General features: G+C 40.0%; 1 protein-coding gene across 3 annotated transcripts in view; it reads left to right on the top strand.

Annotated features, from left to right (window-relative positions):
• LOC5568453 (insulin-like growth factor 2 mRNA-binding protein 1) overlaps positions 1 to 14,127 on the top strand; it is a 333,942-nt gene that overhangs the window by 235,484 nt on the left and 84,331 nt on the right. The window contains exons 1-2 of one of the 3 annotated variants that reach the window (XM_021850928.1): positions 5,857 to 6,156; positions 6,346 to 6,673. The exons of 1 other annotated variant lie outside the window; for it this stretch is intronic. In XM_021850928.1, the coding sequence (XP_021706620.1) occupies positions 6,615 to 6,673 (59 nt within the window). In that variant the 5' untranslated portion in view covers positions 5,857 to 6,156; positions 6,346 to 6,614. Of the gene's footprint in view, positions 1 to 5,856; positions 6,674 to 14,127 lie in introns of those variants that run through there. One more of the 3 variants, XM_001652237.2, reaches the window with a different exon arrangement.

Raw genomic sequence — 14,127 nt, 5'->3', positions numbered from 1 at the left:
TTGACTCCACCAGTCACGATCCTAGTAGCCGGGTTGGGCGGGGGGTTTTTGTGCAGGAGAACAATCTCGCTCGCTCTCGAATCGCTCGCACTGTTTTGAATTCCTTTGGTCTGCCACAGGCCGAGGGCATAGTTACGCGATGCGTCAAGCAGTGCGTGACGCGTTTTTGTAAGATTTTCAGATAGGCGTTGTGTGACGCGAGGTATGACATAGTGACGCGTTTTGAATCGCTTGGGGCACAGCTACATAATCGAATATCCGCCAGAAAAATCAAAGAAATAAATTTCTTGGCAAGCTAGCTCAACATTTTTTTATCATTAACAACATTTTGACTAAATAAAAATAGAATTCAGGCCGGTCATAATTCACGTACTTACGACTATTTTGACTATTATCCCATGGTAAGATTTTAGTACGGAAATAAAAAAAAAAGTGCCGAGTATGACCTATCAACTAACAACAGGGGAGTCTGTCTCATAAAACTTGTAGCTGATGCGCCACTTGGCGTCCAATGATTCTTACATCATGCGACCTGCAATAGTATCAAATTCCGCTGAAACCTATCTCCAGAAATTATACACGATGGTCCTGCTTATATACACATACTTCACGATAAGCTTTTTAGCTAACAAAAACTATAAACTTAGTTTTTGCAACGAACGCCATCATAAACAAAATGAAACAGCATCGGACGCGCGTCAAACCACTTCACGGAATGGTTCGACGCGACTGCACGCGCATCGCATCGCGTTCACTTTGTCATGTATACGCGCTGCTCCATGCGTTTTGCATTGACGCCTGCCAGAACTGTTCAGACGCAAACGCGTCGCGTTGCGCATCGCTTGACGCGCGGCGTAACTATGCCCTCGGCCACAGTGTGAGAAGGTGGCGTTGCATGCATGCATGTCGTGGTCGTCGGCTGTAGCTGTCACCGTTGACGCACAGAGGAGTAACTAGAATGAATTCGTGACCTTGATTTCAAATTAAAAAAAAATGAGGCTTTTGATCACGCTGTATTTTTTAAGAAATAGTATAGAGTAAAGTGGGACCAAAGTTCTTGTGGGGCAAGAGTTTCTTTTTAAGATTTCTGGCTCAATTCCAAAACAAATGTTATAAATGTCAATGTGATTTGAATGCTAATCAAATAAGGGATTTTAACTCCATATATTATAGAAATCGATTGATATTTTGAAAAGCTATGGCTATTTGTTGTTTTAAGACGTAAAAATCGTAATTTTTTATCGAACTTTCATTGTATGGAGCAGAATGAAAACAAAAAATCTGTTTCGATTTTTTTATCTGAGGGCGTTTCTAGGCCTATCAAAAGGATGCTTTGAGGTGTATTAGTTTTTGCATAAATGCTTGGAAACCATTTTTAGCCCATAGTGGGACAAATGTCGACCCAAAAGTTTCTCGCGGAAATAGTTGCAAATTGCTAAAAATCTACACACTACCTTTAGTTTTAGCGAAATATGCCTGATCGTGCGAAAAAAAATACACCAAAATTTCCATAAGTTTTTACTTAGTCTTGCGAAAAACTGCTATTTTCAGGTATTGTATTTGGCAATTTTTTGATGAAAATTTAGGTGATGCGCTGGTATGGAGAGCTGAACCGCGGGCTGAAGGTTTGATCCTCAATAAGTACTACCAGAACTTACATTATTGTCTATTACGTTGGAATTTGTCAAGCTGATATCTTCAGCAAATCAAATTGCTGAGTTTCAGTATCGTTCTGCGCTGAAAATCAGCAATTCGGCTTAATGGAAATGTTAAAATTCAACAAAAAAAAAATCTGATTTCAGTAAACAATAATTTGATGTGCCCAAACCATGCTCTTTGTCTTTATAGAAATAATTTTCATCTGTTCATTGATATTAAAGTCACGTTCGATTCAGTGACGAAAATCTGTATGTGTCAGGTAATATTTTAACATGAACTGGGAAAGCTGATTAAGCTGATAAACACAATACACAAGCATACGAGAAGTTATCGCCTCGTTTGTGAAATTACATGGATTGTACAAATGATGGCTTTTTTTAATTTACCTTTCAACATTGCATTCTGTTGTACAATTGCTTGGCTTTGCAGACACTGACTTTATTGGAATCGATCCCAACGCAGTTGAGAAGGCTTTCGCTATCTTGAAGAAGGACAACTAAGATAAGCTTATAATGCCATTTACCCTACTCAAACGTACATGGTTGCATGTAGAGAAAGAAGCAGGTTCAGTTATGTTGTGGCAGAGGCAGTGCTTGATGGGGATGTGGTTAAACTTGTCGAAGAGCTTTGGAAAACTTGTGACGTGTGACAAAAACATGTGTTTTGACTGCGATTATTACCTTTTATGAATTACATAACCAGATTAGAAACCCGCAACACAAGGAAATGACATTTCTACATGTTTACTTAATAAAGGCTTATATGACTTCATTGATTCGCCCTTTTGATAATAATTTCGCCAAAATAAACACCTTTGCAATGCTTCTATCGTACGACATCCTGATCCTTCATCGCACTGAAAAATGATTTGAAAGGAAAATCAGTTCTGATGCGAATAGAACAACGATGAATATCGAACGTTGATTGCAAGTATGCCCACATTATAGTCAATGTGCTCTGTATAAGATGCTGATCCTTCGCTCTCTAAACACATTTAATTGAGGAAAGGAGCGAAGACTATTAAGTGCTTGAAATATGACATACTTCAGTGAGCTATAAGAAAAATTATCAATTAGATGGAGGTCAGTGGAAGACATTTGCGTATGTTCATTCTGATATTGACGTGAGCGTCCCAGAGCAACCAAGTCATCCCACATTTGAAACAAATGGATGGTTCGTGCTTTAAAATGAAACATCTTGGAATCCAAAGATGGCCGACTTGTGCCCCTACTCACGTTTTCAAAGGCACTAATCTGGAGAAATAGTTTGCAAACGTTTCTGATCTTCTTATTTTAAGCTTAGTGCACAAATCCAAAATAAAAAGATCACTGATGTTGGATGCTTCCTTCGCGAGATTTGTGCTCTTGAAGCTTTAGTACAATCTCAGAAGTTGATTCCAAACTGTTTCACCTTAAGTGACTAAATATCACTTGCTCTTACTTCTAACTATTTTTTTCATAATGACGGTCTGTCGGGGCACCGTGCCCAAGCTATATCTTTTGGTGCTTTGTGCAACTTCGATTATTCAGGTCAATAACGGAGTAGCAACTAAGAATTGAAATTTAATCAATGCTTATGCTTATGCTTAAATTAACTCTTATTGTTTCAAGTACTACAAATAATTAAGGAAGAGCTTCTTTATATCGTACAGTCCCGCCACTCCCCGCGGAGATATCGTGCTCAAATGCGCTTCCAAGACTAAGGAGTTGAATGGAGAAGATGTTTTTTGCCTAAGTTTGCCTAAACGATAGTTCTTTTTTTCTTTTATTGAAAAATTTAAATCGTGTTCAAGAACACTTACTTACTTAACTTATTTAGCTTTACATCAATTATCTTGATAAAGTTCATGGCCGCTTCTCTCCATCCTCGACTGTGACCCACGCTCTCCAGGTCCTGGTGCACCTGGTCAATCCACCTAGCTCGCTGCGCCCCACGCCTTCTTGTTCCGACCGGATTCGTAGCGAACACCATCTTTACAACAACCCTGTCCGGCATTCTTGCAACATGCCCTGCCCAGCGTATCCTTCCAGCTTTAGCTACGTTCACGATACTGGGTTCGCCGTAGAGTTGAGCGAGCTCGTGGTTCATCCTTCGCCGCCACACGCCGTTCTCCTGTACGCCGCCGAAGATCGTCCTTAGCACTCGGCGTTCGAAAACCCCAAGAGCTTGCAAGTCCTCCTCGAGCATAGTCCACGCCTCATGCCCATAGAGGACTACCGGTCTTATGAGCGTTTTGTACATCGTACATTTGGTGGGGGGGTGAATCTTTCTTGACCATAGTTTGTTTGATACACTACTTTTCGTCTTGGTGCATTTTTTATGTCAAAATTCAACCTATCTGTAATTTTTAAACCAATAGTTTTCACACAACTTTTTAAATAGTTATTAAAAATTTAGGTAATTTTTAGTTCGTTACAGAAAAAAATGAGAAAAATCGATTGAGAAACGGCAGAGATATTGCTCTCTGAAGTTGACTATTTTGTATGGGAAAACGGCTTTGGTGCATTTTATATGTCCGATACTGTATGTTATGTCAGTTAGTCTGCGACTTAGCACTGATATTTTCTAAGCTATTATCTTTTAGAACATAATAAATGAAAGTTAATGATGTCTGTAAAATTAGTTATAAAAAATGGGTTTTAGGGGAATTGGGCATATATAACCATAAAATCACATTGCCTGTGATCAAACAATTATCGATGTGGTATAAGTAAGAGTACCTTATTACCCAGACAACCAGAAGTCGCATAACAGTTTACGAACATAGTCGTTTATTTATGCAATTTGCATCACACCCGCACTACATTGTGGATACAACGTTATTTTATGAGTTCATATGTACATTTTGTTTCGCCCCGTATACTCGTACAAAGATAGTCGGATCAATCCGTAGCAGCTCTGCCCATAACTGCATATTTGTAACATTCGATAAAAGTAGGCATTGAGTAAATGGGATACCAAGTTTGTATTTTACTGCAGTATGGGAGGAAACTAAAATTTCAAAAAATCATTAAGAATTCAAAAGAGCTTATTTGAGGCTGAAATTTTGTACAACTCATACCGCATATTGGGTGAATAGACAGAAAATAATTCTGATAGAAATTTCGTTGCTACTACATTATGAGGCTCATGTATAATCTCAATGTGACTGTTATGCGATTACATTTGCCAGTGTGACAAAACAACTTGGTATTTTTTTCGAATTTTCTAGAACAAACTCACAGATTTTAGTAAGTTGATCGAAAGTATTTATCATTTGATGACTGGCTTTTTCGCACCATCTTATACGTGAAACTTCCACATATAAGCATCGAATAACGCAAAAAGTGATTCCGTTATACGTACAATCTGGTTGTCTAGGTAGCTATAATTTTTTTTTAAATGATTCATTGAACACCTCAAAAAATTTAACAGGACACAGCCAAAAAAACTTCATCATTAAATGAGTGACGGTTTTATAGTGAAAACTTAAAAAAAAAATGGATTTTTGTGAATTGTGAAACACATTTTTTTCCTGTCCATCAATGGATAGCTAAAAGAATACGGTTCGAAATAATTCCTTACTAAACTAAACGGCCTTACTACTAAACGGCAGTTATCGAATACTGAGAAAATTGAGAGAATCTCTCACTTATCGCGCTCTGTAACAATCATGATTTACAACATCTCATGACAGTCTGTTTATCGTATACTGTTACAGCACTGATTACATCGAGGGGATAGCAATACATGATAAAACCCCTCTAAACAAGCTTCGAACCTGGGGGATACTGCTATCGGATGTTTGAGGATTGTTTATATTGCCAGTAAAATGAAACACTTACCTGCAATAGTAAACAAGCGAGAAAAATGGATTTTATCATCGCTCTCTCTCTATGGGGCTCTCGTTCGCTGCTCGTATTTATCAAACTTGTTGCAACTTGCGATACATTGCTGGTCCTGGACTGCTACAGATGGGATGTTTTTCCTCGCTTGCTTAGATCGTGCTTAAAAATCAAGTGAGAACGAATTCTGCAATGCCTGATACCTAACCGGTTTGAATTCACTGGCATAAGAAGACCACTGAAGACATACAATAATTTGGCCACAACTGCCCCACGTTACTCCAGTGTGCGCCGCCGAGAAATACGAAACTTATGCATTCGTTTGCGAAAAGCTCAGTGTAATGTTTGCTAGTTGTGCTGGCGAGTGCAAGAATATTAGCGAATTGGCTTCTCCACGGACGACATGCAGCGTTGATTGCGATGGGGGGTTTCGCTCGGTGAAATCGGCTCCGACCGCTTTAGTCCATGAGAACATTCGCAGCGCGAACAAGTGCCGAACGCGATTTCTCCGTTGACTAAGTCGTGTTTTCCCACAGTTTTTTTGTTCTTGTTGATTTGTGGTGGAGCGCCGAATTGGTCAACTTCGGGTGAACCGGGACTTCGGTTATTGGTGTTAACGGCGTTGTTGATCGGTATCGTTGGGCGCAACTAGCTCTCGATATATGGCTAAAAGGTGATCGTTTGTATGAAGGCAGCGCGGTGAAAAGCGGGAGCGCGATTGTGTTGTCTAACTGGAATCGGGCGTTTGTCTACCGCGCTGGCGGTCTTAGTGCAACGTCGCCGTAAACTGCTAAGCTACGTAGAATGAATTAATACGCTGATTTCGCAATAATCCTATGCAGTGGTCGTGTGTTGTTTACAGGCCACCGTGAAAGTGAAGACAGGTTCAAGTCGACAAACAATACGCTGCTTTGCTGTTTTGACGGCCATCGAGGCGAACGATCATACGGCTGCCAGAAGTTTCTACCGATGTGTAGTGTTTGGTTGTTTACTGCGAAGAGTTGAGAAGTTTTTTGGTTTTGTTTTGCTGTCTACTGGAACGAATTCATATCGTTTTTCATCCCGGCAACCTCAGCAAGCCACGCTCCATTCGACGAACAAACCAGTGCCTACTGTTTTTCGATCGAATGAATGGATTTCGCCGACATGCTTGGAACCAATCATAGCAGTGGCGTCGGCTATTATCAACGGTAAGTGGATGGCAGCACTGCTGCTCGTGGCGCTATCACCCCGCCTTGTGTGTTATCACACCTCTCGATTCTAACAGCGCCCCCTTCGCTTCAACAAGTTAGATGAAAAAATATAAACACAAGGAGCGTTGTTTACACTAACAAATAACATCAGCCACTCGTCCACTCGTCAGAACCGACAGCTACATTCGTGGGCGTAGTCAGAGAGGAGCATGTAGGGGACGATCCCCCGTATTCCCTATGAGAATAAGTTCTGAGTTTTAATAAGGGGTGGTCGCCCCACAGTTATAGATCAACTAAGGGTAATTTTTCAGAACAAATTATGATTAAAAATACAAAACAAAATTGCCTCCTTGGAACTGCAGAATATATATGTAATATAGTTGAAACAAGGAACGCAGTATGATGAAATTTAACGTTCCATGCAAAACGTGGGCAGACTGCAAAGACTGTGTATATTTATCGGTTCTGCGTAAAACACGTGAAACAAGTAATGAGGTCGCTTGATCGCTCTGATGGGAATCCTGGCTGCGCCCATTGCTCCATTGTGGAGCCTCCTTGCTACACCATCAGAACTTCGAGCGAGATAGAGTTTGTAGTGGTTGTTTTGAAATTTTAATTACAGGAAAAAAGTGTTATCAGCGTAAATAAATGCCACCCAACTAAACATCAGCAGACGTCAAACGGCGCGGCGACGTACTCGTCGCCTACTTTTAGTTCCCTAATACTGATTGTCGTCCGCTATTTACGTTCGTCGTTCGTTCCAATATATAGGTCGAATGGAGAGTATGGGCCCAAGGGAAGCGGCAGCTGAATACAAAGTATGCGGCGGACAATAATGTTATTTACGGTGTTGAGGTTGCTGCAATCGATTGACTGATCTATCCGGAAGTCGCCGTTCGTTGTAGCGCTACCTATCTGGAGCGCTACACATATGATGACGGGTACGAGTGTTTGTATAGTTAGCGTGTCAATGACATCTCTTCTACTGCCTGCGCGCGCGATCGCCCTCCACATTCCCTCAAGCACCAGGGAACCAGGTAGCTGTAGTAGTAAATGTGCAGCTATTCAGATGTGGGTCATGGGTTCGAATCCCGCAGGTCGAGGATCTTTTCGTTATGGAAATTTTCTCGACTTCCCAGGGCGTAGAGTATCTTTGTACATGGCACACGATATCCAAATGCAAAAATGGTCAACTGGCAAATAATTTCTCAGATAATAATTTTGAAGGCTGAGAAGCAGACTTTACCCCGGTTGGGACGTAATGCCAGAAAGAAGAAACTAAGCACTCACTGCTGCTTCAATTCACATGCGTCAAAGTAGGCCATATGTGTTGCACCACGGCCTGCTACTTAGCTGACTGTCTCGTTTTGGCTTTGGGCGTTTTTCCCGGTTGACAAACACACGTGATTGAGATATTTTATCAGAGTTGCTACTCAAAAACCCAAATTTTCGAAAGCAAAAATTAACGTATCCCCATTTCTCCTCAACACTAAGGGCGTCTTCAGCAGGGATCCAAATCGTATGGAAAGTTACATTGTCTTTGTAACTGAATATTTTGGAACAACCCTGGTCCATTCGCTACTTGTTGACTTTTTGTGGTTTTTCTGCTTTTTTCGTTTGTCATGCTCCGGTCTCGTGAAAACGATGCGCTTCCAGGATTGCTGCAGCATGGCCAACTGAATGCTTCTTTCCAGTATTAATCGTACTGACATTCGTATTGCAGGGTTGTACTCATTTCATATTCAATACAATTACCTTGGGGAACATTCTATGCATCCTTGGGGAGATTCGTTAGGAATCCGACAGGTATTAGATAGCTCGGCATCATATTGATGACGATGAGCAATAATTTGCATAATCTCTCAACACCATTATCGCAAAACTAGGATAATTGCATGAGTCATATTCATCGTTCCGGGAACTGATTGTTTTTCATACACATGTTAATGGGTGACATTTGGAGACTGAAAATTCTTGGAAAATTCTTAATATAGCTTATTGAAGAGTTTTGAAGTAACTGGAGATCTTAGCAGATTTTCAGATTGTGTGTCGCTATTGGAAAAAATGGATTCCTTAGAAACTTACATCTTAATTTCTTACGAAACTTTGGACAACGAGTTGATACTTTTTCGTGAAAACTGGACTTTCCATAGATCGATATTAAAAAAAAAACTAATAAAAATTTGATATTGTGTTCTTTTTCTTCTTCTTGGCATTACGTCCTCACACAGGTTCAAAGAGCACTTCCACAGTTATTAACTGAGAGCTTTTTTTTGTCAAAGTTGCCCTTTTCGCATTCGTATGTCGTGTGGCAGGTACGATGATATTCTATGCCCATGGATGTTAAGGAATTTCCATTATGAGAAGATTCTGAACCGACCGGGAATCGAACCCAGACACCTTCGGCTGTGCCTTGTAGCCGCGGACTTTAACCACTCGGCGTCAGACTTAAAGCCATTTCACGTGTATTGTCAACCACTGACGATTTATCAATGACGTTGTTTTGTTGGATATCAAGAAACACCTAAAAACTGACGCAATCAACAGGATAAGCAGTGCAAACCCCCGGAAAGCTGACTGCCACGAAACCGATAAAAAAAAGTGTAACCATTCATAGTCCACACCACATCTGACACCATGTTCAAACATGCACCGCAGAGCCAAATGTCATTTTTTTTAACCCACAACAAACATTTGTTATCAATATAATGATTCAAAGCATTTCCGGAGCAACACTAACGCGAAGAGTGTAAAATTTATTTTCATTCATAAATACTTCGCTCCCAGCCGTCAGCCCCGTGAGTTCCCCGCCGCCGTTGACCTCATGAATTGCTACAACGATGACGACGACGACGAACTTCGGCTTACTTCGATCGTTTCTCTCTCATCCCGGCGAAGGCCTGGAGAGGAAATTTGCACTGATGAATTGTGGCTCCGGACATGGGCGTAGCCAAAGAGGGGCATTTCCTACCCCTCTGGTCGATGAATATTTAAACATAAATTCATTCTGCCAGAAATGACAACACATTAAAAAAGGAAGCCCGCAAAGGATTCTGCAAATTTTTCCAACAATTACTTTAGCAACTGTTTTCTGATTTCCGTTTAGAAAATATTGATTTTTGTTTAGAAAATATAAATATTTCATCGGAGATTCCTTTGGATATTGTTACAGAAATTCACCTAATAATGATTCCAAAAAAATCCATGAATCATCTCCGAGAACTCTTTTTCAAATTTCAGAAATAAATTATTTATTGAATCTTCCTATATGTCATCTTGGAATTCCTGGATAAATGTTCTTTCAAAGATTAGGAAACTACTTATGGATCTTTTCTTTTGCAAATTCTTCTTAAAAACACATTGAGAGTTTCCAGGGATTCCTCCAAGTATTCATCGTATTCTACTAACAGCACCTACAAGTAATTCTTACTTATTCTCTTCTTGAACTCGCTCCCAAATTACAACCGACATCAAGGACCCTCCTTAGCCGAGTGCGGCTACAAAGTCTGGTTTGTCGAGGATCTTTTCGTAATGGAAATTTCCTTGACTTCCCTGGGCATAGAGTATCATCGTACTTGCCACACGATATACGAATGCGAAAATAGCAACTTGAGCAAAGAAAGCTGTGCTACTTTGGCAAAAAAACTGTTTAAGTGCTCATTGAACATTAAGTTAAGGAGCAGGCTCTGTCCCAAAGCCAAGGAGAAGAAGAAGATTTCTCAAGGAACTATTTTTTAGTAATCACATCAATGTTCTATTTGCTAGAAAAATACATCTTTTTTCCTTACTATATCTTGGGATTCTGTTTGAAGAATCCACGATTTCTTTCTTTAGTCCTTCCGAAAGTTTTTTTTTCTAAAAAATTGAGATGGGTAATGTCTATTACATTACCGCGGGGTTGACGTAGAACTACGATGATTAAAAATTTGATTTGTCATGTGTATGAATTTGTAAGTGAACTAGTTTTGTGTTGTTATTGATCGGATGATGTTTTCAGAAGTTAACTCTTTTTGGACTCATTTTGGTAGTCCTGAAAAGAACCATTTGTTGTTCTGTGGTTCCGAGAATCAGTGTTTGGTGTTCCAGGAATAATGCCAGATGATTGAATTTGTTTGTTTGGTCGTTGCTTCCTTGTGTTGCTTGGTTGGGTGATCGGTTTCTGGCTCCAGCTGTAGTTCGCCAAACTCCTCCAGTAGATTAGATGTTTGATAGCTCGGGTGCTTCGATCGTTAGAATCGATAGAATCGGTCCAGTGCTTTGGTCTGTAGCAATATCCATTGCATGAGAATTTAGGCTCTGTACATTGATACTCATCAATATGCAGGCTTGGCCGCTATGATCCAGTATTTCACGCAGTTCGTCTGCACGCGTCACTAATCGATGATTGCCTAAGCGCTGCAGCTAATTCCTCAAGTCAACCCTCTTGGGTGAATTGCTGCCTTTGGCGTGATGGAACTTAAAAATATTGGAAGAGTTTGTCAAAAATAGTCCTTGCAGTGAAGTAACCCGCGACAAACCAACATATACCAATTGCTGATCCTGGCTTTTGTCATAGTCGTACACGACCTCGGGGAAAGTTCCACCTTGCGACTTATGAACAGTAAAAGCACAGCCACTAACCATCGGGAACTGAATGCGTTTGCATATGATTATGCCGCACAGTTTGAAAGTAAAATAAAAATTCTCTATACAGGAGTGAAATTGGAATTTCAAAACCAAGAGCCTTACGTTGGCATGAAATATTTTGAACTCTTATAACTGTTTGCTGGCTTAACAAAATTCCTTGAATGGCACCTCAATTGAAAGACAAGACATCAAAGGGTCATGTCGTTTACCTACTGAATCCCACATACCTGTCCAAATAGTTTAATTATTGTTTTAAAAGAGAACGTTGATTTCAAGCAAATTTATAAATAGGGGTGCTAGAGAAAATTTGACGTCATTTGCTTTCCATTCTCCGCTTGAATCGCATCTCAGCAGGCAACAGATCGTCTTGCTCTGACCGGGCGTGCTTCTCAGGCACAGACATCGATAGCGAAGGATCTCCCCGTTTGTCTTGCTTCGCTCAAATCAAACTGTCGAGCGAGCGAGAGAAGATGCCGTCCGAAGCCAAAGTCATCACCGCTGCCGCCGCCAAGAGAAGAAGAAGAGGAAGCAGTCCACAGGAGAATTTGCGGTCGAACTGTGAACACGGTCGGGCGAATCATTCTCGCTTTGTGGTTCGCCGCTTGTTTGCGTTCACCCAGCCATCATCATCGCCGCCATCATTAGATTTGGACTTAAGCCCGGTGATCCACTACCTGTTACTGTTGTGCGCCATCCACGCCACGAAACTTTCGGTTCGTCGTATAAGCAAATAACTTGCTCAAATTTATACATTTGAGTTGAGGATTCCCCGTTTGACCATGGCAATCAACTGATAACATCCCGCAGTGTTATTTATCTGTAAGAGCATAAAAGCTAACAAAGTCATCGGCCCTTTTCAGGGCCATCAAATTAGTGGAAAAGAGTTGAAAGAGAAATATTTCCGACTTTATATATGGCTTCTTATATTCCTAAATCAATTTCACAGCTTCATACAAAATTTCATTTGTCATGAATAATTTATGACTCAACATTTTGAGACTGTAATCGCGGACGCTGCTGTAGTGCCGTCGGGGTGAGTGCTCAACATTCCACAGCAATTGTAAAATAGAGTGGCATTTCCAACAGCGCCTTTTATGTTCCATATTTTAAGGGAACTCTTCGATTAGCAAAATTATCACATGTTACAAAATTGCGACATATTAAGAATGCTTTTGAAAAGACATTCTCATTGAACAATTGTAATAATTTTGGCACCCATGGATCAGAAATTCACCTTCATAATGAAGAAAACTATTGATTATCAATAGCTCGTATTGAATATTTAGTTAATGTCAACCCTTCCAGCAATTCATGTTCGACCAATTTCTCACGCATTAGCATTCTCCGCAATTTTCAAGTAATTCCAAGCCCAACACATTATCGGCACATACCCATTCCCCAGATTGGTCGATCAGAAAGCGAAGAGTACAAATGGGAGGAGCATCATCTGCTATTTTGAGGTTATAAAACATGCTTTCTTCGTCGGATTCAGTTTCATTCCAATTCCGCTTTCGAGCTGGTAAGAGCTCCTCCGAACTTGCTCAGCGAGAAATACCTCGCTGCTAGAAATCTGATGAGCTGTTAATCTTCAAGCTGCCAATCCAGCATCTGGTTTGTGAAATCGCTCAAGATTTCTAGGTTGATCGATCCGCGCTTCTAGATTTCGACTCAATCATCCCTTTTCAGACCCAAATTACGTTCATAAAAGGGTTTATTGGATGATATTTACTGATTTATCTGTAATGATCTAAATATCGCGGTATACTACAATTTGGTTCACATAATTTACCCCACATAATTACATGAATTTGAGAATTTCTGCAGCGCCGTCGGACCGTAATAACATCATACCTACTACTTAGCATTGTATGGTATTTCTAACAGCATCGTTGATTTATCATATAATGGGGGAACACTTCCTAAATTCTCGAGTATGGAAATTGGAAAATGTATTAAAATTGCGACAGATTTTAAATACTGTTCAACAAACTGTTCACTGACCAATAGTAATGAGCAACTATTGATCTGAAATTTTTCTACATGTTAGTCTATTGCAAATGTCATAGTATATAAATCAGAACACATTAAACATTAATCAGAAATATTTAAAATTTGCACGAAACCAAAACATGCGTGATTTAATTAATTGTAAGCTATTAAAATAATGTTGATATTTTTACTGTCCATACGAACGCGCATGTGAATTTTCCAAGGTATGTAAATCCCTAACCAAGACATCAACTTCATGTATCTTATCCTAGATTGGTCAATCAGAAGAAGGTGAAGAATACGAAAGGGAGGAGCATCGTCTGCAATTCAACTTATGTAAAACATACTATCTTCGACAGATTCGGTTCATTTGAGGGACGAATGACCTTCGGATTAAAATCCCTCTGTAACAACAACAGGATTCGGTTCATTTCATTTACACTTTCGAGCTAGTAAGAACTTCTCGTGATAAACACAGTATATCTAGTAATATTTCTTAATGTGCTCACCACATACTTGCTATAATCTCTTAATTCATCTCGTAGCATACAATATCTGATTTATCACGAATAATCGACAATACGACAATTTGAGGATGGTCCAAGATCGCTGCTGCAGTGCCGTCAAGATGCAATAACAGCATAATGCTCATCTTATACGTCCCTTGCCAAGACATCAATTTCATATAGCCTATTTCTCAGATTAACGCAATAGACAACATGTAGAAAAATCAATTCAGATCAATAGTTGCTCATTACAGTTGGTCAAGAAACAGTTTATTGAACAGTATTTAAAATCTGTCGCAATTTTAATAAATTTTCCAATTTCCGTACTCG

This window comes from Aedes aegypti, chromosome 3, assembly GCF_002204515.2.
Source record: "Aedes aegypti strain LVP_AGWG chromosome 3, AaegL5.0 Primary Assembly, whole genome shotgun sequence".
Classification (NCBI taxonomy): domain Eukaryota; kingdom Metazoa; phylum Arthropoda; class Insecta; order Diptera; family Culicidae; genus Aedes; species Aedes aegypti.
The sequence above is the reverse complement of the archived record's forward strand: the minus strand, read 5'-3'. Positions and strand labels throughout refer to the sequence as shown.